Source organism: Neopsephotus bourkii, unplaced genomic scaffold, assembly GCF_033783945.1.
Source record: "Neopsephotus bourkii isolate Nb327-2 ecotype Australia unplaced genomic scaffold, CSIRO-AGI_Nbou_v1 NB_1749, whole genome shotgun sequence".
NCBI classification, from domain to species: domain Eukaryota; kingdom Metazoa; phylum Chordata; class Aves; order Psittaciformes; family Psittacidae; genus Neopsephotus; species Neopsephotus bourkii.
Window position 1 is genome coordinate 6,759,766 of NW_026902223.1, and position 25,051 is coordinate 6,784,816.

A 25,051-nucleotide genomic window follows, 5' to 3' on the forward strand; every position below is an offset into this window, starting at 1 on the left:
AACTACATCTCTCAGTGCCACAGCATTTAAATCCCTCCAGGGACGGTGGCTCCATCACTGCCCTGGCAGCTTGTTCCAATGCTTAACAACCCTTTCCAACCTAAACCTCCCCTGGAGCAACTTGAGCAATTTCCCCTTGTCTTATCCCTTGTTACTTGGGAAAAGAGACCAGCATTCACCTTGGTACATCCTCCTGTCAGGCAGTTGTATGCAGTGATCAGGTCCCCCCTGAGCCTTCTCTTCTCCACACTGAACCCCCCAGCTCCCTCAGCCCTTCCCCATCACCCTTGTGCTCCAGGCCCTGCTCCAGCTCCATTCCCTTCTCTGGCCCTGCTCCAGCCCCTCAGTGTCTCTCTTGCAGTGAGGGGCCCAGAGCTGAACACAGGATTTGAGGTGCGGCCTCACCAGTGCCCAGTGCAGGGGCACAATCCCTGCCCTGGTCCTGCTGCCGCACTGGTGCCGGTACAGGCCAGGGGGCTTCTTGGCTGCCTGGGCACACACTGCTCATACAGCTCACAAAGCACTGCGGATGGAGACTACTCAACACATCAGAACCATCAGAGAGACAGAAGTGTAACACGGGAGTGAGATGGAAGAGGTATCAGCCCTTCAGAGGGGTTACTGCTCCCACCTCTCAGCATCCTCTTCAGTGCCTCTCTGGGATTACTGAACCAGCAGGCTTTGCACTTCCTGATCAAACACACATAAAACAACCAGTGGGAGACCATACACATCTAATCTCTTGTCACACATGGTTATTAACTTGTGTAATGCTTACATGGTCCAGAAGTGCAAAGCAAACAGCAACTGGTGCTTCTCAGCTTACGGAAACAGTGACTGCTGTACATTCCTAGGACAAAGATGGGGCTTTCTCCCTTCCTCCCCAAAAGATCAATGACAAGGGTGAAGTCCCAAACCTTTCCTAGCTATTGCAAATAAAAGACCCACGCTGCTGAACAGATTGCTGCTCTCCTGGGTGTAATTCTTACATTTTAAGTTCTGTTCACCTTTCTACACACCCTGTTTTCTTCCAGAAATATGGGGTTATATTGTCCCACATCTCCTGTGTCCTACAGATACCATGGGCAAAACAGGTAAAAGATGGTGTAAGCCACAACCCATCAGTTTATCCCAGCAAAACAAAGGTTAGTTGGAGGAGCAATGGAATACATCTTTGTGGAGCCAACCCCTCCATCTGCAATGCTTTAGTCCTAGAGCTGGTTCACAAGCAGGGAAATGCGTCATCTAATGCATGCTTGTGAGGTAGGAAGGAAAAGTACTCACCCACTGAAGCTGGCACACAGAGGCCAGCTCCTCCTACAGCACTGCCTAGAGATGTGCTTTGGCTGTTTCCTAGCTGTGCACAGCAGTGGAGGATAATTCAGGAGGGGAAGTTAGGAGAGTGCTTTGTAGATCCAGACTGGGGTTTAGCTGCAGGTAAAGCAGGGATGTTTCTGGGAAGGAATTCCATTATTGTAATGTTCTCAACTCGTTCACTGTAAACTTTCTACTGGCCTTACAGAACATGAGCTGCCTCCAAAGAGGGCTGCTTGCATCCCACAGACCCTTTACAAGTCATCCACAGCCCACAGCTTGGGGATAAAGCTTGCAGAGGGAAGAGGCAACACTTGAGGCTGTGTTTCCAGGGGTAAATCAGACGTCTGAGCTCCCATGATAGAGGAAATTACCCCCCTCCTCCATCTGCCCACCTCTCCTAGCTCTCTTTTCAACCTGAACTCCAAGCTGCCTTGAGCAGGAGCTTGTGAAGCATAACTGAAGGGACCATGCATAACAACCATATGCACTGGAATAACAACTCCCCCTCAGAGCTATCACACAGAGCAATAACGCTCAGTCCTTAAGGATCAAGAGGCCCAGAAGGAAAACAAAGCAATAAAAGCTCCTTTCATTAGCTTAAGGTTGTCCCATTATGCAAAGGCAACTCCCCCCCTGAAGCAGGGTTTGTTTAACACCTACAGACAGTAAAATAACCCTGGCTCTAAGAACGGACAAGCACTTATACCTCAACCAGGTAGAACAACCCAACTTGACCAGAATTGAATGTCCCAAGCTCCCCACGTCCCCTCTTGCTCCCTTTATCATTTAAGGTATCATTGACCTTGCAAGGTAAGCATTTCTGCACCCAGCACCTTTCCTTACTGCAATGAAACATTCACCAGGAAGTTCACACTGAACTGGTGCAGGATCATGGTCCTTCAGAGCCAAAATAGGGCTTGGGGAAGTTTAATACAAACCCAAAGGAAGGTCACAGTGAACTTAACGCTCTGAAACACCTCAGAAGGGCAAAAGCCCCTAAATGAAGGGCTTGGCATCCTGCCTGCAGACCTGGTTAGTGGCTGCAAGAAGGGAAACATAACTACTAGGAGTAGTAGTGCTTCTATTGAATCCTACCTTGCAATGTCACTATAGACCAGCCCCTGGAGCTATAGCAGTCATTCTGCACCAACTCTTCTGGCTAACAGCAAGTGCTTGGAGCATTCAGAGGATTAAACATAGACTAGAATCACAGAATGGTTTGGGTTGGAAAGGACCTTAGGGTCATCCAGTTCCAACCCCCTGCCGTGAGCAGGGGCACCTCACACTAAACCGGAGCACCCAAGGCCTCATCCAACCTCTCCTTGAACACTGCCAGGGATGGAGCATTCACAACCTCCCTGGGCAACCCATTCCAGTGCCTCACCACCCTAACAGGAAATAATTTCCTCCTTATATCCAATCTAAACTTCCCCTGTTTAAGTTTGAACCCGTTACCCCTTGTCCTATCACTACAGTCCCTAATGAAGAGTCCATCCCCAGCATCCCTATAGGCCCCCTTCAGATACTGGAAGGCTGCTCTGAGGTCTCCACGCAGCCTTCTCTTCTCCAGGCTGAACAGCCCCAACTTTCTCAGCCTGTCTCCATATGGGAGGTGCTCCAGTCCCTGATCATCCTCATGGCCTCCTCTGGACTTGTTCCAACAGTTCCATGTCCATTAGACATATAGGACAGTCTTGGGTGAGTGAACGGCCAACTCCTGCTACTGCCAAGTGACCTGTCTGGATGATCTGGCCAGACTCCCCACAGTAAGTCAGCACAAAGACAAGCAGCACAGTGCCAGCAGCAGAGCAGGTCGGGTGGTCAGGACTGGTGTGGGCTGTTGGCTCTTGCAAAGAGCCTCTGCTGTCAACCTCTCCTCCCAGAGGCAGCTGCAACACAGCAAAGGGAAGATAAAGCATCCCTCACCTCTCCCAGCCAGCCCTGGTGGACCCCAATGCCAGACAAAGGCTGGAAGGAGCTCAGCTCGCAGTCCCCAGGGTGTTCCTCTCTCCTGGTTACCTCTTGCCATGCACTGAATAGTGTGACCTGGAGATGGGTCACCGGGAGCAGACACCAGCCTTTCCTAAGCACCGCTGCCTATGAAACCATGCCAGGGGACAAAGTTCCTCCTGTGCATGCAAAATGATCCTGACAGACACGAGTCATTGCATTTTTCCTCTTCAAACACAGGGTTTCACCCCTTATTAGTCAAGCCCAGCATCCTTAATCACCTCTCTTTGTGCTGTGTTTGCTTTCTCTTCCCCTGCTTTCTCCCATTAGTCATTCACTTTCCGTGTAATGACGGATGTGGCTTTAAAGTGTGTCAATACCTGCCACTTACACAGGCATACGTTAAGGGGTTTGTTAATGCACTGGTAAAGCACTCTGATATAGGAGTTGTCTGTAGCACCTTTGTGGCTGCTTTCATGTATATACACATATCCACACACACATACAAACACATACATATATAGACATACATATATATACACATATATATATCCACACACATGTATAGACATACCTATATATACACATGTATATACACACACACAGATAGATATACACAGACATATATACACATATATAGACATACCTCTATATTAACATACATATACACACACATAGACATACCTATACATACACATACATATACATATATATACACATATACAGACATACCTATACATACACGTACCTATACATACACACATATGTACATGTATATAGACATACCTATACATACATGTACATATATACACACACATACAGATAAACATAAATACGGGCCTATAAGGATGCTGGGGAGGGACTCTTCATTAGGGACTGTAGTGATAGGACAAGGGGTGATGGGTTAAAACTTAAACAGGAGAAGTTTAGATTGGATATAAGGAGGAAATTCTTTCCTGTTAGGGTGCTGAGGCACTGGAATGGGTTGTCCAGGGAGGTTGTGAATGCTCCATCCCTGGCAGTGTTCAAGGCCAGGTTGGACAGAACCTTGGGTGAGATGGTTTAGTGTGAGGTGTCCCTGCCCATAGCAGGGGGGTTGGAACTGGATGATCTTAAGGTCCTTTCCAACCCAAACCATTCTATAATTTGATATATATATACACACACCAAGTTGAGAGAGTTGGAGCTGCTAGCACAGGCCTGGCTTAAATCTTTATACCAGTTATAAACAAACACCTTCCCTTTCTCATTCTCTGCCTTTCCACAGCACTGCAATGTTACAAGCTTTAGCAACCCTGCACTCACTGTAGGTCCTTTGCCCATCCTTCTATTGAACGTGGGCATGGGTGACTGCACCCAGCTGTATAACAGGGGATTAACAGCCCAACACACTCGCCACCAGTGCCACGTAACCAGTGCATTCGGCCAGCTCCAGTTTGCTTCCTGTGTGATAACACACAAGACAACCTGTTCCCTCCTTATCTAGCCAAGAACCTCCATGTGTTTAATTGCTCCAATAAAAGCAGCACGGATTTCTGCTGAGCTTGGCTACCTTTCCCTTACCTGTTTATAGCACATGAACCACACGAATCCACTCACGGCACCCGCAATCACAGCAGGTCACTGGCACTGGGCTGGCTCGGGCCCATGGGATCGCTCTGCTCCATGCTCAGACCAGGGCATTGCACAACCAGGATGCAGTTCCCTGCTGCTGCCTTCATTCATTCCTTGCCTCCACATTGCTTTCCCTTTAGTGTATCCTAGGGCACACATGGAAGTTCAGTGGATAGGGAACAGTGAGCGAGGCAAGGATAAAGCTGCTTCCCGGAGCAAGGTGTTTGAATAGCTGAGCTCGGCCGTACACCGAGATACAAGAAGCCAGCACCTCGGGCATGCTCGTTTATTGTGGTGGTGAACAGGTTACATGGTCCGTGGGGAAAGAGAGGAGGGAAACGGGGGAAGGAATGGGGGAAAAGGGAAAAAGTTGGAAAAGAAGGGAAAAGATATACAGGGGGAAAAGAAGAGGAAAAAAGGGAAAGGGGAAAAATGGGAAAATTGAAGAAAAAATGAGAAAAGGAGGAAAAGGGAAAAGAGGGGGAAAGAAATACAGAAAAAAAAGGGGGAAAAGGGAAAAATGAATAGAGGGGAAGAAGAGAAAGAAAGAGAAGGGAAAGAGAAGGGAAGAGAAAGGAAAAAATAGAAGAGAAAGGAAGAGAAAGAGAAGAGAAAGGAAAAGAAAGATAAAGGAAAAAAAGAGAAAGAAGAGAGAAGAGAAAGGAAGAGAAAGGAAAAAAAGAGAAGAGAAAGGAAGAGAGAAAAGAAAGGAAGAGAAAGGAAGAGAAAGAGAAAGGAAAAAAGAAGAGAAAGGAAGAGAAAGAGAAAAGAAAGAGAAAGAGAATGGAAAGGAAGGGAAAGGAAGAGAAAGAGAAGAGAAAGAGAAAAGAAAGAAAGAGAAGGGAAACATAAGAGAAAGAGAAGGGGAAAGTAACAGCAGGAGGAGGAGCCGCCTCTCCACGCCCCCAAGATGGCGGCGGCCGCGCCGGGCCCGGCTTGGTGCTGAGGAGGCCGCTCCGCCGCCGGCTCCGCTCCACGGCTCTCCCGGGCGCTGTGAGGTGCCGGTGCCCGTGCCGGGCCCGGTATGGAGCTGGGCCGGCTGGAGTACCTGCAGGCCCTGGTCACCGAGTTCCAGGCGACGGAGAGCGCAGGTACCGCGGCCGCGGCCGCCCCGCAGCCCCGTGCGGAGCCGCCCCGCGCTCAAGCGGCGCTTCTCTGTTGCAGAGGCCAAGGAGCAGGTGCTGGCCAACCTGGCCAACTTCGCCTACGACCCTGGCAACTACGAGCACCTGCGGCGGCTCCAGGTCCTGGACCTGTTCCTCGACATGCTGGGCGAGAGCAGCGACACCCTCGTGGAGTTCGCCATGGGTGAGGGGCGGCGCCGGCAGCATCCCGAGGGACAGCGGGGCCATGCTGGGGATTGGGGCTCGTATCCCTCCCGAGGGACAGAGGGGAGTCTGATGGGTGAACGGCCCCTTTCTGCGCTGGTACTGCCTCACTTAGCGGGGATGAGCGGAACGGGGGAGAGCTGGGATGGAAGCATCGGCCCTTCATCCTCATAGGGCTGCTGTGCTGCAGGATGGGTTCTTTACCCCCAACCTCGAACTGAACACAAACTGAGTGAGTTTTTAGTGAAATTGCACTCAATTTTAGTGAAATTTTGTGAAATTTTAGTGAATTTTAGTGAAATTAGTGACGGCCAATACCAGAATTGACAACCAAATTCCAACACTTACCTGAAATCTTGTAATAACTCCTCTAAGGAACTGCCTTACACTGACTCAGTGTGGTCCAAACAAACCAAAGGCCCAGATCCTAATTGTGAGTGATGCCGACCTGATAGTAAATACATCTGATGTTTAATGTTTGTGGCTGAGCTACACCAGGACATGGCTGCATCTTAAAGGGTCACGTTCGAGCATTCTGCACCTCTTGCCTTGTGCTGTTGGCTGAATTCTGTTTTCCTATAACACCTGCAGTGAACTCCAGGCTTTAGGCTCTGTTAGGGTTAAATAATGCTGGAGTCCGAGGCAGAGGTTATGTCCAGCAGTAACAGTGCCCTCTAATGACATAAAGCAGAAGGAATGTTCTGATGGAAAACGTTGCCCAGGAGCCGTTAAAGAGTTTTAGAATCATAGAATAGTTAGGGTTGGAAAGGACCTTAAGATCATCCAGTTCCAACCCCCCTGCCATGGGCAGGGACACCTCGCTCTAAACCATCTCACCCAAGGCCTCGTCCAACCTGGCCTTGAACACTGCCAGGGATGGAGCATTCACAACCTCCCTGGGCAACCCATTCCAGTGCCTCACCACCCTAACAGGAAAGAATTTCCTCCTTATATCCAATCTAAACTTCCCCTGTTTAAGTTTGAACCCATTACCCCTTGTCCTATCACTACAGTCCCTAATGAAGAGTCCATCCCCAGCATCCCTATAGGCCCCCTTCAGATACTGTAAGGCTGCTGTGAGGTCTCCACGCAGAATCTGGATTCTTATTCCTGTGTTAGGAAGAGGGCTCATCAGTGAACCTGACTCACAGCATGAAAAGCTGACGGGGTGAAGAGCTTGTCTCATGCATGTCAGATGCTTTCTCTCGCTGTTCCAGGGGGTCTGTGTAACCTGTGCCTGGATAAAACGAACAAAGACTACATCCTGGAGGCGAACGGGGTAGAGCCCATCATCAACTGCCTCTCCAGCGCCAACGAGGAGACCGTCATGTCGGCTGTCACGACGCTCATGTACCTGACGACGCCTCAGTCGCGGGAGCAGACCACGGCGCTGCCCGTGGTGGAGTGCATGCTGCGCTTCTCCCTCTCGGCCAGCAGAAGGCTGAGCAACCTGGCCACCGTGTTCCTGCAGGATTACTGCACCCCTCTGCAGGTGGAGGAGGCCCGGAGCCTGAGCAAACACACCGCCGTGGGCATTCCTCTCCCCAAGGACTGATGCTGTGTAGGCAGGACAGTGCAGATCATAGCATCAGCCAGGTTGGAAAAGCCCTTTCAGCTCAGCCAGTGCACCCCTTCCCCAGCACTGCCCAGGCCACCGCTAACCCATGGCACTGAGGGCTTCATCTGCATGGTTTTTGAGGGTTATTCCACCACTTTCTTAGGGAAAAAAGAGGGAGACACTTCCTGCTCAGCAGAATTGCGTCAAGAACATTAAAGAGGGAAACTGGTCGCAGCAGCACTGGATTTAGTTGCTAAAGAGGATGGACAGCACTGCCCCAACAGGGAGGCCAAGCACACAGCTAAAACTGAAAGCAAATACTTACAATAGCACAGGTCATGGACATTGGAGAGCAGGGTGCCAGTGCAGCCCAGCACCCAGCCTGCACAAAGAACCCTTCCCAGCAATGAGCGGGGGTTCTGCTTGGGTTACTGGGCACCTTATATCCCAGTCCAGTTCCTGCCTGGTGGGGCTGCAGCTCTCCAATGTCTACTCAAAGGACTTTAAATGTCTCATAAACGTTGTTCCTCCTTCAGAAGAAAGGTGTTTCCCTGCTCAGGCAGCCTGCAGTCTTCATGTACCCCTTTGGAACCAACTGTGCCATCTGTCATCGTGGCACAGACTGGTAAATCATTGCACAGGACTGTGTGTATCCTGTAAATGGGGAAGTGAAAAGCTGGTTTTCTTTCATTACCACTGGTGAGAAAGGAGATTAAAAGGAGGGCCCATGGCAGCCCGGCTCATGAGAGCAGCTGTCTTGTAAAACCTTCTCCTAATAAAACATTAACTTCAGTGCTGTGTAAACAGTTTGGTGTAAGCTCATAAATACTTCTCTCCAGCAGTTGCAGCCCAGCCTTCGCCCACTCTTACTCACGCACATGGGCCAGAAATGGAAGCCAGCTTCGTGTCCTTTCTTCATCAGCCAGCGCTGCAAAAGGTAGCCCAAAAGCCAGGCTGGCTAAATCCATAACATCAGCAGGGTCTGGCTGTTGCAGTGTTCCCTGACAGGCACCCTCGCTGTGTCTGCTCAAGTTTCAGAGCTTTACTTCCTCTTTTTTCTTCCATTCCACCCCCAGGGGGCCCAAAGCAAACAGGACTGAGGTTAAGAACACACACACACAAATACAACCCACGGCTGCTTGTATTTTACCGTTTCACCAGCAACAAACACCCCAACCTCTACAGACATAACTGCAAAGCAATCTTCCAGACACGTGGAGCAGCAGCAGCCTGTCTAACAAAGGCAGCTCTTGTAACTGCTCCCCGAGTGCCTCTGCCTGGATGGGGACGCTCACTGCCTCCTGGGAATGGGATTCCCTGCCCACGGATGCGCAGTGGGAAGAGCACCCCCTCTGTGCACTACTGCCTGCGCTTGCTTTCCAAGATGCCCCTCCAGTCATCTGCCCAGGACAGCAGGCGCCTGCGGGGGGCCTGCAGCTGGATGTGCCTGTTGTGGCAGCAGGTAAAGAGGATGTGCTCCCAGCTCGGGTTCGGCTCTGCGCCTGTGGGTGACGGAGGAGAGCTGGGCTCAGGCAGGGGTTTCCTTCCTGGCTAACAGAGAGCGATGGAAGCGCTTTCCTAACCTGTAATGGTGTCCTTGTCGTCAAACAGCAAGTCCGCAGACACGATGGTCTTATCTCGGGTTAGAATAATCCGCTCCACAAACTCGGGTCCCAGATGTTTCTCTACCCACTTATACTGCAGAGGTAAGGAATGAGAGAAGACGCTGCTGTGCTTCAGCTCCACTCACATCAGCCCCAGCAGAGCAACCTTTCCCCTGCAGACCTACCTCCGTGTCCGTGAATCCTCACCGCAGAGACTGGCCATGGCCCAGGACACTGATTCAACCTGTTTTCTATCAGCAGCACTGTGCTTCCCATGCCTAACCACTACCCACGTTGTGAGCAGCACTGGCTGCTCACCAGAACGTGTGGATTGTGCCCATCCAAGTCATTCCAGGGATTAAGGTCCCCCTCTCTGTTCTAATGCAATGGCAAACAGGACCAATTCCAATGCTGAAGCCTCCGCTTAATTCAGCACTGGCTTCCTTCAGGACACTGCATTTAGACAGAATAAGGATTGAGGTTGGGTTGAGGATTCTCCCACCCGTATGGGCCATTCTACAGCAGTTCCTTCACTATCACCGGCTGGCACAGCTGGAGCAGCAGGGTCACATCATGCCAGCTCTGAGAGCATGGGGCACACATGCCCCACAGTAAGGACACTGGCACCATGTGGCACTCCGAGATTCCTGTGTCTGGGAAGCTGCCCCTCAGACAGAGACATCCAGGGAAGCCTGGGAGCTTGAGCCAGCCGCTGCCTTTGTAAATGCACTATTCTGACTTGGGTGATAAAACAAGGCCTTGCCAAAGCAGCAAAATAAACCCCACTAAACCAGATTCTCTCCCACCTTTTCCAGGACGCAGTGCTCGTAATTCCGGAGAGGACTTGTGCAAATAAAGACTTCAGTGCTGAAAAGAAACAGCATTATTTATTATACATCATACATCCCTTAGCAGGCAGGGGAAGGTGCATAAGATAATGGAGAAGGGCTACGGAGTGCAAAGCATCCTTACTCCTGCATGCGGATCATCTCCTGCAGAGCTTCCAGGGCTCCTGGAACAGGATCCAACCCTAGAAAGAAGCCAGGTGATTCATAGACACTGGCTACCTTAGCCTGCAAGAGACAGAAGGACAGTCAGCAAAGCCCACCCGTGCCTGTGTCCGAGCTCTGAGCATCACAGCTGTCCCCTCACCCCGGGTGTAACAGCCATCAAAGGGCAGTGATGCTGCACACCTAGAGGCCATTATAGCGTTTCTCACCTTCTGGGTTCTGGCTCAGGCACACAAGAAGGAGAAGTTCCTCTCTGGTGGCTTGTCTGGAGTGAGGAGGCAGAGCTGGTCCTGACCCTGCGCAGCACCACAGGCCCAGCTCTGCCCTACAGCTCTGGCTGGTGCCTGGTACAGGGGAGCTCACGGCTCACCCTTCCCAGCAGGTCTCTCTCTACTGCCTCTTGTGAGGCATCAAAGGAGCAAGCTGAAGGCTCCTGCTGCTCCGTCCCATCTGACTGGATGTGCTGGTGGCTCCGGAACCTGCCAGGGCTGAGTGGGCAGCAGCCACATCCCAGCAGCGTGAAAAGGGCTGAATCCAGACCTAAGCTTCATTCTCAAACAGAGAGCCCTAAAACATGGGAATCTGGGAATCTCGCCTTCCCTGGGGTCACAGGGAGCTCCAGCGGTGTCAAGGCAGCATTTTCCATTAGCTTAAAGTCAGACATTCCCAAAGTCTGGAATCTTAGTTCTCTGTATTTTTCAACCTGGCAGCTTCGCTTAGGAACTGTATCAGACTGCTTTATAGTCCAGCTGATGGGCTCCTTGCTCTGTTTCACCAGTGGAGCTTGGACATGAAGCCCATTCCAATTAAGCAGCAATGAGGAGTCAGCATTAAACAAGCCTCCTGGACCAGGGTGCTCTCTCAGCTCTCATAACCCAGCAGCCAGACATGTGAAAGCACTGCCTGATTCCTCATGCAGAGCAGAAGAGTGAAGATGTGGGGATCAGACCTGCACCGATCCCTGCTTCCAGGCAAAGCCTCATTGATTTCAGCAACAATTCCCTGGAGCTCTCCCCAAGGAGACTCAATTACAGGACCAGGGTTTGTATCGGAAAGCTCTTTTATCCAGTTTTGGTATAAACGGGCCAGTTTCCAGCGTGTCACCAGCAAGTCTGCCTTTGCTGGAGAACAGAACTGGAATTGATGACTTTCAGAACCAAAAACCCATTTTACCCACCCAAAAATGCGACAGCTCATTCTCATGCCATCATTGCTGAAGGTTTCCTCCTAACAGAGCGATGCTGTGCAGGGATGCTCCTGCACCAGCCTGGCAGAACTGAGGTCTCTATTTACAGCCACAGGATTCACATAAAGGAGCTTTAAAACTGTATAGTTGTGCCAAATGCACCTAAACCAGCCCAGAGATGCGGAGGTGACTGAAGGAGACAGACACACCACCACAAACCCCTCATTTCCTTAGGAAGGCAGGCTAATAACAGTGAGATAAGAGCTTTGTGCCACTGCTGATCTGCATGGAAATCAAACCAGCTACGTGGTTATTGCATTGACACACCTAAAGGTCTAGGAAGGAACAGGATGGGCATGAACCAAATTAGGGAATGGGAATGCCAGAAACAGAACAGGATGTGCCTTTCAGGACAGATCAGACTGTAGCCCTTCCACGACCCCTTAAATTACCTGCCTCTTTTTTGGTCCCTGTAATGGGATTCACTTAAGGAATGCTCACATCAGCAATAAATCACGTTTGGTTCTATAAATGATAAACAATTCATGCCCATTCCCCATCTATACAAAATCCAGGTTCAGGAAGTTTTGAGCATCAATAGTCATCCATTAGAGCTCGGTCACTTTGGAGCCAGCACTCCTGTGGGTGCAGGGGCCTGAACCTTGCCCTGGAGTGGGAGGGAACTGATTGCAAGTTGTCATTTTTCAGCAGTAAAAAAACCTCTAGAGGCCCAGGGCAGCATCTTAAAACGAGCAATGAAAGCACAGCCTGGATCTGCAGCCTGCATCCGCATCCGTTCCATCTTCTTACAGTCCCCCAGTGTCCTGAGGTACCCAGAAGGAAGCCTGAGGTCTGCATTGACACTAACTTTGCTTTGCAAATGTCTCTGATGTTCACTCACACATTAGCAAACATTCAAACCAGAAACCATTTGCAGGGATGGGGGGGTACCACCAGCATTTTACATGGCTCTCCATGGTTTTAAATACCACACACTTTGCTTGTCAGAGCGCATGATCTAGGCGTGGGGTTTCATTAGCTATGCAAACACATAGTATTCCTGTTTCTCATCCTGCTAGGGATGCATTAGTACTTAGAGAGCGCTCAGCTTTCAGTTATTACCTTATTATTATCTTAATAATGTTAATATTACTTTGTAATAATACTAATATTATTAAGTTATTACTGCCACAGTAATACGCCTACCATAGAGAGGTTCACGAGTAGCAAGCTGAGGATGCCTCAGCAGTTTCACCCAGTTACTTCCAAGAGAGAATCAGGCTTTGCCAACGGATTCCCACACACACATCCCTGTGAAGGGCAGGAAATCCTCCTGGAAGAACTCGCTTATTATTTCCATACAAATGAAGGCACTCAACAGCCCTTTGCAGCACTGTGATACCCCCCCCCCTCCATGCTTTGCATACCCACAGTGGGTGGGAAGTGATCCCCCTGCTCCCCGCAGGATACAAGGCAAGAGGCGCTGCTCCCCCGGCCCATCCCGGCACTCACTCACCGCCAGGTCCCGGCGCAGGCCGCGGTACTGCTCCCGCACCGAGAAGCCGCTCCTCGCCTCCAGCTCCACGCGTGGCTCCGTGGGGAAGCGGGCGCTGAAGCCCCGCAGCACCGCGCCCTCGAAGTCGGCCACGACGCCGTCCATGTCCACCAGCACCCGCAGCGCGCCGGCCATGGCGCCCCGTGGTACCCAGCGAGAGCCGTGCGGGGCGGCGCGGCACGAATATGCATGAGCATGGGCGGGGATGGAGCGCGTTAAAGGGAGCCCTTCTCGCCCCGCACCAGTGTCCGGGGTTACTTGCTAAGGGGTGGAAAGCAGAGCGAGAGCCGCTCCACGCTTCTCGGCCCCATTGCCATGCTCCACCAAAGAGGGCAGCGGATGGAGGAGCAGCCCCGCTCGGCTGCTGGAGTCTCAGCAAGTGTTAAAGGAGCGTTAACGAGTTCCGCGGGTTGTGGGGCTCGCAGAGGAAACGGGATTTGATTGTTTTCCTCCTCCCAGGGCAGAAAACAAGTGGGCACGATTTACATTGCAAGCCACGAGGAGCAGCACCCCCCGCTGCAGGAGGGGAGGAGCATCCTGGAGCAAATCCGGTTTTATAGGTTAAGCACCCCTGGCTGGGCCTTCCCAGGAACTGAACTGGAAAGGCAGGGTATTTTTAAGCACTGATTCTTCACGGGGAAGGGTGGGAATGGAGCAGTCACACCAGCTCCGTGCAGATTCACTGCTCTGGCTTATTGTGCAGCAGATCCCCTTCCAGGACAACAGAGACACTCATGGCTTCGTCTCCCCTCCCCTAATTTTCATGGTGAGAATAAACATCCCTCTGTTTTCTTGACAGATGGAAGCATTTGGATAAAGCAGGTTAGAGATCACCCCATACCCCACACTCCTCTGACCTAGACGATAGAGGCGAGTCAGAGTCTGCAGGAGAAGATGGCAACTCCAAACCAGGTATGCAAACACTCCACTGCATCCCACCTCTATGTCAGAGGCTGAGCCAAAGCCCACTGAGACCAGAGTTGAAATAAAACCCACACAGGAAACACTGCTTCAAAACTTCTATATTATTTACTCGTAAGCAACAGTCCAGCTTTGTGAGATTACAACACACACTTGAAAGGATGAGATTTTTCCACCTCATGGTCAAGCACCAGCATGATCATGCACAGCATTGAGTCAGTTGTAAAAAAAAGGCCCTGTCATTTGTATTGATTTCACTGATCCACTCTGCTTTACTGAATCAAGTCTGAAGAATTCCCCTCCTAGCATCAGCCCTATTTGGCACATACCCTGCTTCATAGTAGTCCAGTATCAAGTGTTTGATTCTATAGTGTATTTTAAAGGCAGCATGGTGTACACTAACCACTTCAGGATTCATATGGCACAGCAGGGCTCAAGGCATTTAACCCCATGCAGTCAATGAAGCCCTTTAGGGTCCCCAAGTCCTGCATGTGGAGGAAGGGACTGCTCTTGCTGATTGGTTGCTGGCCTCTTTAACCAGGATTCTAGACCCTTGTAAAGCTAAAGGGGTTCTAAAAAAACCTCGGTACAAAAACCCTCTAAGCACACTTGGAACCAATCTACTCTCCTTTGAGTTACAATGACGATACTTCATAAAGCTTTCCCTCAAGCCTATCACTAGAAAACACTCATGTCACTTCCAGTAGATCTGGGGAGGGGAAAACACAGGACAGAAGTGGGGAGAAAACAGAACCAACCCTTGATCTCAACAAAAGATGGGAGTACATAAAGTGCTTCTTTTTAATGAAAGGAATTGGAGATGTACAGTCAGGCTCAAGTTGTGCAGTTCACAAGCATGGGGGGTAAGGGGGGGAAGAAACAAGACACGAGTTCAAAACAGGAAGGGAAAGGTTTAACCGAGGACTAGGCTGGACTTGCCACCGGGTGGATTTCTCCTGGATGGTGCTGGTGCTACTGGGCTAGGAACAGGTGCAGCAGGCAGGGATTTCTCTTCACTCTGACCTGGGGCAGCTTCTACGTCAGCCTCAGTGATTTCTAGGAGAAAAGAAGCTTTTAAAGTGTCTGATGTGGATGATGGAGCCACAGTTTGTGGCTTACACAGAGGATCAGCTCCTCTTAAGTCTGGTTCAGACTGACACACAGAGCGCTGCTGGAACCTGCTGGCAGGACAGGCTGCAGCCCTCTGAAGTGTTCCAGATGTACCCTGATGCCTTAAGGTTCGGCTTCAGGCATTCAAGAGCCACATTCACACAGCTGCTGTTACAGAACCCATCAATTGTTCATACATTACATTTTAAAGACAAGCAGCTTAAGCCTTGTCCATGTTATTAGTCACTGTATGACCGTGCCAATTGTAACCCAAATCCGAGCAGGTGCTGGAAACCAAGTGCTCAAACTACATTCCCAGTATCATGAACTAGAGGGAAGAGCATCTGCCACACACTTCTGAGGCTTCACAGAGACAGAGCAGGGAACAGCCATGCATGGGGAGGCTCTGGTTGTAGACCCCCTGGGAAGCACACGATAGCTTCATCTATCTAAATGCTTCTGAACGACCACAAGTGAAGACAGGACACAGGAGGAATCTTCATAGGAAGCACTTTAGATACTGTGGCAAGTAACTAATGGATCTGCTCCACTGACAATTCATTAAGGAGCACATCAAACACATCAGCAGCTCGTGTTCTCATAAATGAACACAATCAGGTATGAGCCAAAGGCCCAAATCGGCGCCAAGCAGCCCCTGATACCTGGGGGGGATGAAGGGAATGCAGTTTCACCATCAGCTCTGTCAAGGTGAACTTAGGAGACCCCTTTTAGTTTCATCATATCACTAGTTCTTGGTTTGGAGGATTCACCTTCACCACCACCTTCATGATTCAGTACATCTTGATCCTATTTCCTCTCCCTTTTCCAGCTGAAGCCATTTTAGTCTCCTTACAAGGCAGCTACTGCATCCCTTTACATTTCCCCTTACATTCCCCTTTTACCTCCACTCTGCTCTTTACATGTCCAGAACTGCACACATGATTCAAGACATGGGTGTATCATTGTTTACAGAGGCAAATGCTGGCTTGTTCCCCATTCTCTCCTTGACAGCATTTCAGAGTGTCAGAGAAGTTCAGTAACAGGACTCAAGGCAGATCCTGGGAGTTAACTGCTGCAGCACCGAACCCAAGGCTGGCATCATTTAGGTGTTGGGTTCCCCCCCAGTGCATTACTTTATACTTACTTACACAAGAACTATCCTGCCACCTTTTAAGCCGCCTGCCTTACTGAGTTCTCCTGACGGTGACATTTTCTCACTGTCAGCACAGTTTGGCTCCTTGAAGGAACTCGTGTCACCAACAGGATTGGAGACTTCACAGCTCATTACCTTTTCCAGGTCACAGGAGAAGGCACTGAATAAAACCAGCCTCAGCATCACTTCCCATGGCTCGTTTTTCCAATATGAAAAGCAATCACTAAGCCCTACCCTTTGCCTCCTAAGCTTTAGCTCCCTTTCTATCTAAAGGAGCAGTTTGCCTCCAATCCTATGGCATCTTTGATGCAGAATTTTACCAGCAGCACTGAAAACCCACTCGTGTGCACTGACCCTCCTGTATTCATGCTTCTAATAATCTCAAAGAGCTCCAGCAGCTTAGTATAGTCTCCATGAATCAGAAACAATCTCCAAGACAGATTCTCTGCTCTATTCATTAACCCACATCTGAACACCACAGTTACTATGAAGCTTGAAGCTCTGCAGTCCATGTGTACCACTGCCTGCTTACTCAGCAAGCTGAGAACAACTCAGGCCATCCCCACTGCTCACATAAAGCTGAATGCTCCATTATCTGCACCTTCAGCAGACAGTCCAAGTACTGTGCAGCACTCCCAGTGATGATCTGTCCACCAAATGCCAGACTCCACCTTTGTGTGTATCATCATGTAGAGTCAGTCATTGGTGACAGTCAATCGAGGGCTGGCTGGTTCTCCTTAGCTGGTCACGTTCATTAGGCACACAGGGCCAACTGAATCACAAAAGAAACCAGAATTACTGTCACAGGAGGCTTTGGGGGAAGTTTCTACAGCATTTAGAGGCCCACTTGGCCAGCTGAGGTACACATCAGTGCTTCCCACATAATCGAGGTGTGGATAAGCTCAACCTAATAACTAAAGTAGTAAGTGCAACAGGATCAGATCAAATGTTAAAGTTCCTATCAGAAAGGGTATGAGCTCTCAACCAGCTTCCTCCTGAGTAAGGAGTTTGGAAACTGATGCACAGAAAGGAACTACAGCTTCCAAACAAGCAGCAAGAACACTGATGCAAAAAGGAACAGGTTTTCTTCCCCTAGGCAGGCATGATTAATAAAGATGCACACACCTGACACCTACTTGGGGTTTTACAATCAGTTACACACAGAAAATCGTTTTCAAATTCAACAGAATAACCACTTTGTTTTAATGATGGGAACCCATTAAGAATCTGGTTATGCACTGAGCTGTCTTGCCTTGGAGGTGCATTCATTCAGCCCAGAGACAAGTGCCACAGGTGGGATGTTCACCAGCTCATGCCTGCCATCTCACACAGCAGGAACATCAAGTGCAGTGACACAGCCAGCTCAGCAAGATGCTGCGCTCCATTAAGCTCTGATACCTGAAGCTATCAACGGTAGGAATTAACTTCACAATCCACCAAGGTTCTCAGGTATGTGTCACAGTCACCATTTCCACTTTCTACTCCTTCCTAAGCACCATCTGGGGAAGCTTATCATTCAAACCTCTGCCTGTCGTTTCTATTTCATCTTAAACATCTACAGAAATGCAATTTGAGCAGCGGCTACAACAGCAAACACCCCAGTCCCTGGCCAGTAACATAGCCCTGCATCTGCTTCCTCCCTTCTCTACTTGCCTTACCACTGCTTGCAGGCTCTCATCCGACCCCATGTGAGCTCATTAAATACCAGGAGTAGCAGCAGAGTCCTCAGATCAGTTTACTTCTATTAGCAAACCACATCCTCCTACTTGAAACATAAACTCCAGCTGCCTACAGTGCTAATTAAGATCAGACAGACATGGGAAAGAAACACTGAAGAAGCCTGTACAGTTTGATTAGAAGCAGCAAGACTAATTTGGGGCACAGATACCACTTAGAGGTAGGTAAAACATTCAGAGAATACTCTTCCCCCTCCCAGCAGAAGTCTTTTCAGGACAGGGAGCTGCTAATGGCTTTAGTGATCTCCCACAACTCCTATGTGTTGAAAGCAGCACTTAGAAAGCAGCAGTCAACACACATTCCTCTGGTCAGGAAGTAAGCTGTTCTTAAGGTCAGACTTACAAAGAGAGATTTCCAGCCTCAGAGCTAGAGAAAACACTTCAAGGTTACCATGCATGCTGCAAGGGGAAATGCCCATTTACACCACGTTTGCAGTATGCAGATGAACTTCCTTGACAGAAATCAGCATTTGAAAAAGGACAGGAGCTTAAAAGCCAGTAAGTGCACACACTTCCAGATGCAGGTGCTGGGTTTGATTATTTCTGTGAATGTAGTGTTTGCTGCAGGAGGCAACAGGAAACTGAATTGGTAAACTAAAAGCAGTTGACTGCACTGTTGAATTATAAACTACTAGAAGAGCAATGGAGTCTCCATCAGTGAGCTCTTTGCAGGATGGTACCCACCTCGCCTTCCAGTGCTTATACAAACCTGGACACCAACTGCTGATGGCCAAATAAATGCACAGGACTGTTCCCACTTTGAACCTGATGGCTAGCAGGCACTCCAGCATTTCATCCCACAGCCACACTGCCACTAGAGCAGCCAGCTGACTTTAGTGATTTGATGGATTCCAGGAACACTCCTGAGCTGTCTCTCTCCTGACACACGACCATTTATATATCCTATGTCCTCTTCTGTTTCAGAAGTCCCCAACTGCAAAAGGCTTTTACTAGAGGAGTCTGAAGGAGTTACTCACCAGAAGTTTCACCACCACCAATTTCTCCCTAGAAGAGAGAGAAACACATTAAATCTCATGCTTCACAATGTGTTTTCCCCTTCCATCAAAGAGGGTCACTCAGTACTCCACATTATGACCATGGTGGTTGGGCAACACCTTCCAAGTGACAGATTCAGTGAAGCACTTACAGACCAGCAACAGGCTCTTAGGTACAGATAGCAGAGCAGTGGGTTCTGCATACATATTTCTGCAGATATTATGGGTTTGCAAGCCCCAATTCCTACAGAATGACTAATACAACTTCATCAGCTGTTTATTTATCTGGCATAATTCTTAATGTTTAAGCAGAAAGATACTACTGAAGCAATCCTGACTGCCTCTAACATGGGGCATTGTACTTGTTCTCACACTGTGAAGGACATGGGTGGGCAAGGACACTTATTACAGACATCACCCTCCATGAGGCAGCAGACAGTAACCAGGACACTGTAACTGCTGAGCAGTAGTGACAAGGAATTAATATAAGCAGTTCACAGCAGTTCAGTGTCCCCTCCTTTCTATTAAACAACTCTTTCCAACACCAAATACTTATCTGTTAGCAAGGCCAAGAGCATTTCTTCCATCCCTTTGTGAAATACAGATCAGTTCTTTGCAAGGTTACTGATAAGGTTCCCTTCACTACGTGAACAGCTAAACCCATTCCTTTCATGCTGAATCTCTTCACAGGCTGCAGCTTGCCACAAAGACACAGAAAGTCTTCCAGCAGCAGCCAAGCCTCCCCTATAGCAGGAGGTTTCAGCAACTTCCATAGATTTAACATTGTTTATTACACAGCAGAACTCCAGTCATCAGGATATAAAATACACAGAGACTCATAGAAATATACCAAGTTAAATCTCAGATGGGGGCTACAAAGCACTAGCTCCAGCTTCTGCTGCTCGCAGCTGTAACTACTGTACAAAGTATTCCACACTGGAGCCGTTTGCAAAGCTGAGAACCACAGTACTGAATACAGTTAAGTAGAAAATACACTAAACAGTTTGTGTTTTCAGGGGTAGCAGCTACAAATTCAATCTTACTTATATTTGCTAACTGGAACAATCTATTTCCTGCAAGAACTGTTTTGTGGCTCAAAGTGCTTATTGATACAAAAAGCTATAGAACCAGGTTGTGATTGATGCCAAGTATCAAACTGAAACTTGCTCTTTAGCATCCTGTTTTCCTAAGTTCAGGAGGAATTGCTACCCTGCTTTTGTTTTTCCCATTAAACATAATCATACCTCAAGCAAATCCCATGTTAACACTAAAATCACGTTCCATATTGCCACCAAGTGCAGTTTATCTTAGGCAAGAACACACCTGATGACAGTAACAGAAATAAAACAAGCATTCATGCTACTGAGCTAAGTACTTGTTGGGAGGTGAAACCAAGTCCTTTGTCAGTTCCAGTTTGTTGTAGGTAACTATTGTTTGTAAAGTCTGTTAAATACACCATTACACACATGTCTGAAGCTGATTTCACCCCACTTCATTACTGGTTCATCAACAAGAGCTGAATGATGTAGGAAGTGGTTCTGTTAGAAAAATCCAGCCCTTCATCAGCATATGCTGTAAAACTATCACATGGAAAAGTGAACCTTCAGGAAAAGAACAGATTTGAGGCTTCACATCCTACAATGTCTCCAACTGTGTGAACACAGTGATAAAGCCATCCCACACAGAGCATGAATTGTCCCATTATCAGGCTCTTCCTAGTTAATGTACTGACCTTGGGATCTACAGAGTCTCGGCAGTTTGCATCAGTTGAGTTTCTTCTTTGTGGCCCAGATGATTCACAGTTTTCTCCGCTTTCACCTGGCTTAGTCCCTACGAGCAGAGATTGATGCTAATCAGGCTGCAAGATAAACTGCCTGGGAAAGTACATCACTGGGGGTTGGTTTACCCTTCTTGGACCTTTCAATAGTAACTCACAAATTACAGTCTTACAATAGCATTACATTCAGTTAAGGGTGTTCTTTAAACAGATGGAAACTGGGGTCCCAAAGCCACCCATACTGGCAGTGCTCTGCAGAGATGGAAGCTTAATCCCACTACACTTCCCCTGAATATCCAAGACCAATCAGTGCTACTAAGACACAAGTTCACCTTATTGTGCCTTGGAGAAATTACATCCCAAACACAATTCCCTGCTTGCAACACCCATGCCCATGTCTTGCATAAAGGAATTCCCAGCCAAGCAAAACTCTGGAAGCAATTCAAAATGAGAAATAAAGAGTCTCATGCAAGCAAACATCATTTATAGCCCTCAGCTCCCATGCGGGAAGCGAACTCTGGTTTCTACACTAAGCCACCAACAGCTTCGGGCCCATTCAGAAACTGGAATTAGCACATGTCAGCAGCTCTGGGAACAAAGCCCTACGTTCGTACCCGATGATTTAGCCCAGGAAGGTGGATTTTCCTCAGGAGTTCCAAAGATGTGGGATTCCATTTTGTTCCTTCTCACAGGTTGTTCTTTTGGTTCATCAAAACCCAGGGAAAAGTTGGACCCACCTCCAGGAGGACGCAGCACTCTGGGGAGAGAAAGAGGCAGCTTTACAACCCTGCAGGGACCATTGCTGAGTGCAGTCCAACATGTAAAACAAGACTCATAAGCCAAGAGATCATAGTTGGCTCTCGTACCAGGCAGTCAGACTGTCCAGACAGAAACTGTGCAAGATGACTGTATTAAGCACTGCCTTTTAACAAATGACACAGGGTGTCGTGTCTTCAGTGCAGGGTTTCAGCTCTAAAGGCAAGCTGCCTGCCAGCACTCAAGCCAGACACTGTAACTCCACTGCTTGTCTCGTCAGCAACACTTCGAGCCCTGAGAACTCCAACATTAATCTTCTAACTGGCAGCGCAGCAAAGACAGGAGCCAAAGGACTGGTTGTATCACTGATGACTGGGGGCTGCAGCCTTTATCCACGTTTGTTCCATTGGAAAAACCCTTAAGTCTGCAGCACGCTGCTGGACTAGACTTAAAAGGTGCTATTAAACAGTCTTAGGCTAAACTATGATTAGGAGACACATATATATGAGGCTCCAGGTATTAACCTAAACCTAGCAATCCTTCTATTAGACACAAAAGAAGCCTGCCTGGTACTTTGTGAGCTATATTGTGGTCTGCTTTCCAACATGCAGACATCAAGCCAAATAACAGGAGCAGTAAAACACATCTTTAAATGTAAATTCCTTCAGATCTTATTTTCTTAAGCATGAGATGTTGTGTTAGCTGGAGAAGCCAGACAAAGCTAGGAGCATAAAAACACATAAGGAGAACTGCCACAAACCCTGGATAGAAGTGAGTATGTCAACAGAACTGCACTTTTAAGACACTCAGTGCTGTGAAATGAAGCCCAGAACACACTTGGGATAGCATACATAAAATCAGGCTAGAATTCTGCAGCAGAGAACAGTGCAGAGTTTGTCAATGCACCCAACCCAGGAACTGCACACAGAGAACATGTCCGATTTCACCATGTCATCACCATCAGTCAAAGGGTTTAGATCTTTTGAGGCTTTGTGCCTATTGCACCCCAGATGCAACGCAAGAACCCTTCTCCAGCCTATAGAGATCACAAAGCCCAACTGACACAGGTGTGTGGTGTGGGGATTCAGTGTTACTTAACCAGCACACTACTGTTCCTAACAGAATTCTCCTCCAAAGTTCAAGCAGCACTCAGCTGTTAATGGGAGGATCCCAGGAGATTGTGGAGCATGTATTGAGAATCCAGGAATGGGGTTTTTATGCCTTGCTTTGTCTTCCTTCTGACTACAGAGATAACAATGCCATGGTCTTGAAGCTTATCTTTTTTCCCCCAAAGAAAATGTCCCCACGTAGGTTTATTTTCTCAGTGACATCTGTTGCAGTAATTCAAAGAACAGACTGTTCAAAGGGATTGTTTCCACATCTCAGATCACCTTTATTTTACCAGAGCAGTGAAACCTGTACTCCCTTAACAGCACAACAGTTTCCACTGACAGCCTTAATGAAATTAACAGAAGAGGCAATTGAAGGAAGAAAGCCATCACTCAAGCTGTTAAAAAGGAATAATCCCTCTTGCCAACCTCAGCTAAAGGCTCATAGGTGTTATTAGGAGCCGCTCACAACCTCGAGACATTGCAACACATTTGGTCAAAGCCACATCTAACACTTCAAGCAATGAGCCGCTCTTAAAACTGCACCTGATACCCAGTGATGTTTAGTGCAGATTCACCTTGGCTCCATCCAGGAAGCACACTCTTACACAGGGTTTGCTTTGTCTTACAACGCACCCCAAAAAGGCAGAAGCAAACAGGAAGCAGCTGCTTTATCAGGCCAAAACCTCATGGAAACACACGACACGGTCCTCCCCACGCCAGCTGCTCCTGCTGCAGGAACGCGGGTGCCGAGCATCTCTTCCAGACCTACCTGCCAAGTTGTCTTTGTCTCCAGACAGGCTACAGCTCCCCAGCCCCCGTTTGCCACCGCAGGGCCGGGGAAGAGGCACCCCCCCAGTCCCGAGCATGATCCCTGCCCACCGACGGTCAAGCAACGGAGCGGCACCGGCCGGCCCTGGGAGCCCCCGCCGAAGCGGGCAGGTGGGGAGGCCGGGGGAAGCAGACAATGGAGCCCGCTCGGCCCCACCCAGAAGGCGACGGCTCCGCCAGGCCGAGGGGTAAGAACGGCGCTGGCAGCCGCAGGGAGGGGAGAGCGGCGGGCAGAGGAGGGCAGCGGAGGGCAGCCGGGTGCCGATCCCCCCCCATCCCAACCCCCGCGGTGCGGAGCGCGGCCGCGCAGGGAGTCGCCTCCCTTCTTTGTTCGGGAGAGGCAGGGGCGCACGCCCGAGCACCCGGGGTGGGTCTCGCCAGCTCCCTCCCCGCAGCTCCCACACCCACCTCTCCCGGGCAGCTGCGGCAGGGCACAGCTCCGGCCCCGGCCTGGGCCCCCCACCGCCACCGGCAGCGCAGCGGACGAGCCGAGTCGAGCCCACCGGTAGCCTAAGGCACCCGGGTGGGTGCGGCAGCCGCCTCCCGCCCAGGAAACGGCGAGGAAGAACCGCACACACCGACCCCCGACTCTGCCCGCATCCACTGCACCCCCCCGGGCCGGCTCCGCGTCCCCCAGAGCCGCTCCATGGAGCCCCCTCCACACCCGGCCGGGCCCTGAGGCGAGGCGGAGTGCCGGCCCCGCCGCGACCGCCCTCAGCCCCGCCGCCCTAACGGTCCCAGAGGCCCCCGCCGGACCTGGAGCTGTTCCTGCCACTGGGGTCCATGCCCGAGAAGGTGGTGGTGGTGGTCATGGCGGCGGGGACGCTGGAGATGGACGCAGAGGAAAGGGCTCCGTGGAGCGGCCAGCGGGCGGTGACAGTCCCGGATCGGAGCTCCCCTTCCTTCCCCACCCGGCCTCCCCCCGCTGCTGCCGCCGGTGACAACTGCGGCCGCCGCCCGCACCGGTCGCGCTTTTTATATCCGCGTTAAGACCCCGCCCCCCAGGCGCAACTTCATTGGACGGTTCAAAAGCACTCCCGAGCTCCTATTCGACAGCATCCTGCCACTCTGCCCTATGGCCCGCCTCCCCGTCTCTACTGAGGCGCCTTGCCTCACCGGGAAAAGCTCATTGGTGAAGCACTACGTCTGCTCTGCGGTGATTGGCTGGGCGTGGGCGGCGGCACCTTTTGTTGCTGATTGGCAGGAGGCCCGTCGCTCATTTCAGGTGAGCTGCGATTGGCTCAGCCGCACATGAGGTGAGACAAAAGTGTGTGCGGCGCTGGCCCTGGGACGGCAACCGGGCCAGCGCCTGTCCCCACGGCAGTGTCCGGTACCACTGGGCTCCCACCGCCACCCTCACTCCTATCTCCATGCTGGGAGGCGGCCCGGCCCCTGCCAGCCGTGAAGGTGCCTCGGAGCACGTCATGGTGCACCCTCAACAGCCATGGATGAACAACAAAGAGGCCACGGAGGTGTGGAAGGCGCTTGCATGAGGCCACTGTGGTGTCAGGGGCTGGCTCCGTCGAGGACAGACACAGCCA

General features: G+C 50.0%; 3 protein-coding genes across 4 annotated transcripts; 1 reads left to right on the forward strand and 2 right to left on the reverse strand.

The window, feature by feature from the left end:
- Nucleotides 1-5,893: 5,893 nt before the first annotated feature.
- On the forward strand, nucleotides 5,894-7,941 carry ARMC7 (armadillo repeat containing 7). The gene is made up of 3 exons (XM_061376920.1): nucleotides 5,894-5,972; nucleotides 6,046-6,189; nucleotides 7,427-7,941. The coding sequence occupies exons 1-3, from the start codon at nucleotides 5,906-5,908 to the stop codon at nucleotides 7,762-7,764; spliced, it is 549 nt and encodes a 182-aa protein (XP_061232904.1). The 5' UTR covers nucleotides 5,894-5,905; the 3' UTR covers nucleotides 7,765-7,941.
- Nucleotides 7,942-8,890: 949 nt separating this feature from the next.
- On the reverse strand, nucleotides 8,891-13,278 carry NT5C (5', 3'-nucleotidase, cytosolic). Its single transcript, XM_061376919.1, has 5 exons — nucleotides 13,084-13,278; nucleotides 10,344-10,444; nucleotides 10,178-10,238; nucleotides 9,351-9,465; nucleotides 8,891-9,269 (listed from the first exon to the last, which is right to left on the reverse strand). The coding sequence occupies exons 1-5, from the start codon at nucleotides 13,255-13,257 to the stop codon at nucleotides 9,127-9,129; spliced, it is 594 nt and encodes a 197-aa protein (XP_061232903.1). The 5' UTR covers nucleotides 13,258-13,278; the 3' UTR covers nucleotides 8,891-9,126.
- Nucleotides 13,279-14,820: 1,542 nt separating this feature from the next.
- On the reverse strand, nucleotides 14,821-24,402 carry JPT1 (Jupiter microtubule associated homolog 1). Of its 2 annotated transcripts, none has more exons than XM_061377346.1 (5): nucleotides 24,267-24,402; nucleotides 21,429-21,571; nucleotides 20,770-20,867; nucleotides 19,020-19,047; nucleotides 14,821-15,099 (listed from the first exon to the last, which is right to left on the reverse strand). In XM_061377346.1, the coding sequence occupies exons 1-5, from the start codon at nucleotides 24,320-24,322 to the stop codon at nucleotides 14,957-14,959; spliced, it is 468 nt and encodes a 155-aa protein (XP_061233330.1). In that variant the 5' UTR covers nucleotides 24,323-24,402; the 3' UTR covers nucleotides 14,821-14,956. The 2 variants fall into 2 exon arrangements, with proteins under 2 accessions (XP_061233330.1, XP_061233331.1); XM_061377347.1 differs by lacking the exon at nucleotides 24,267-24,402 and adding an exon at nucleotides 23,452-23,476.
- Between the last annotated feature and the right edge of the window lie 649 nt (nucleotides 24,403-25,051).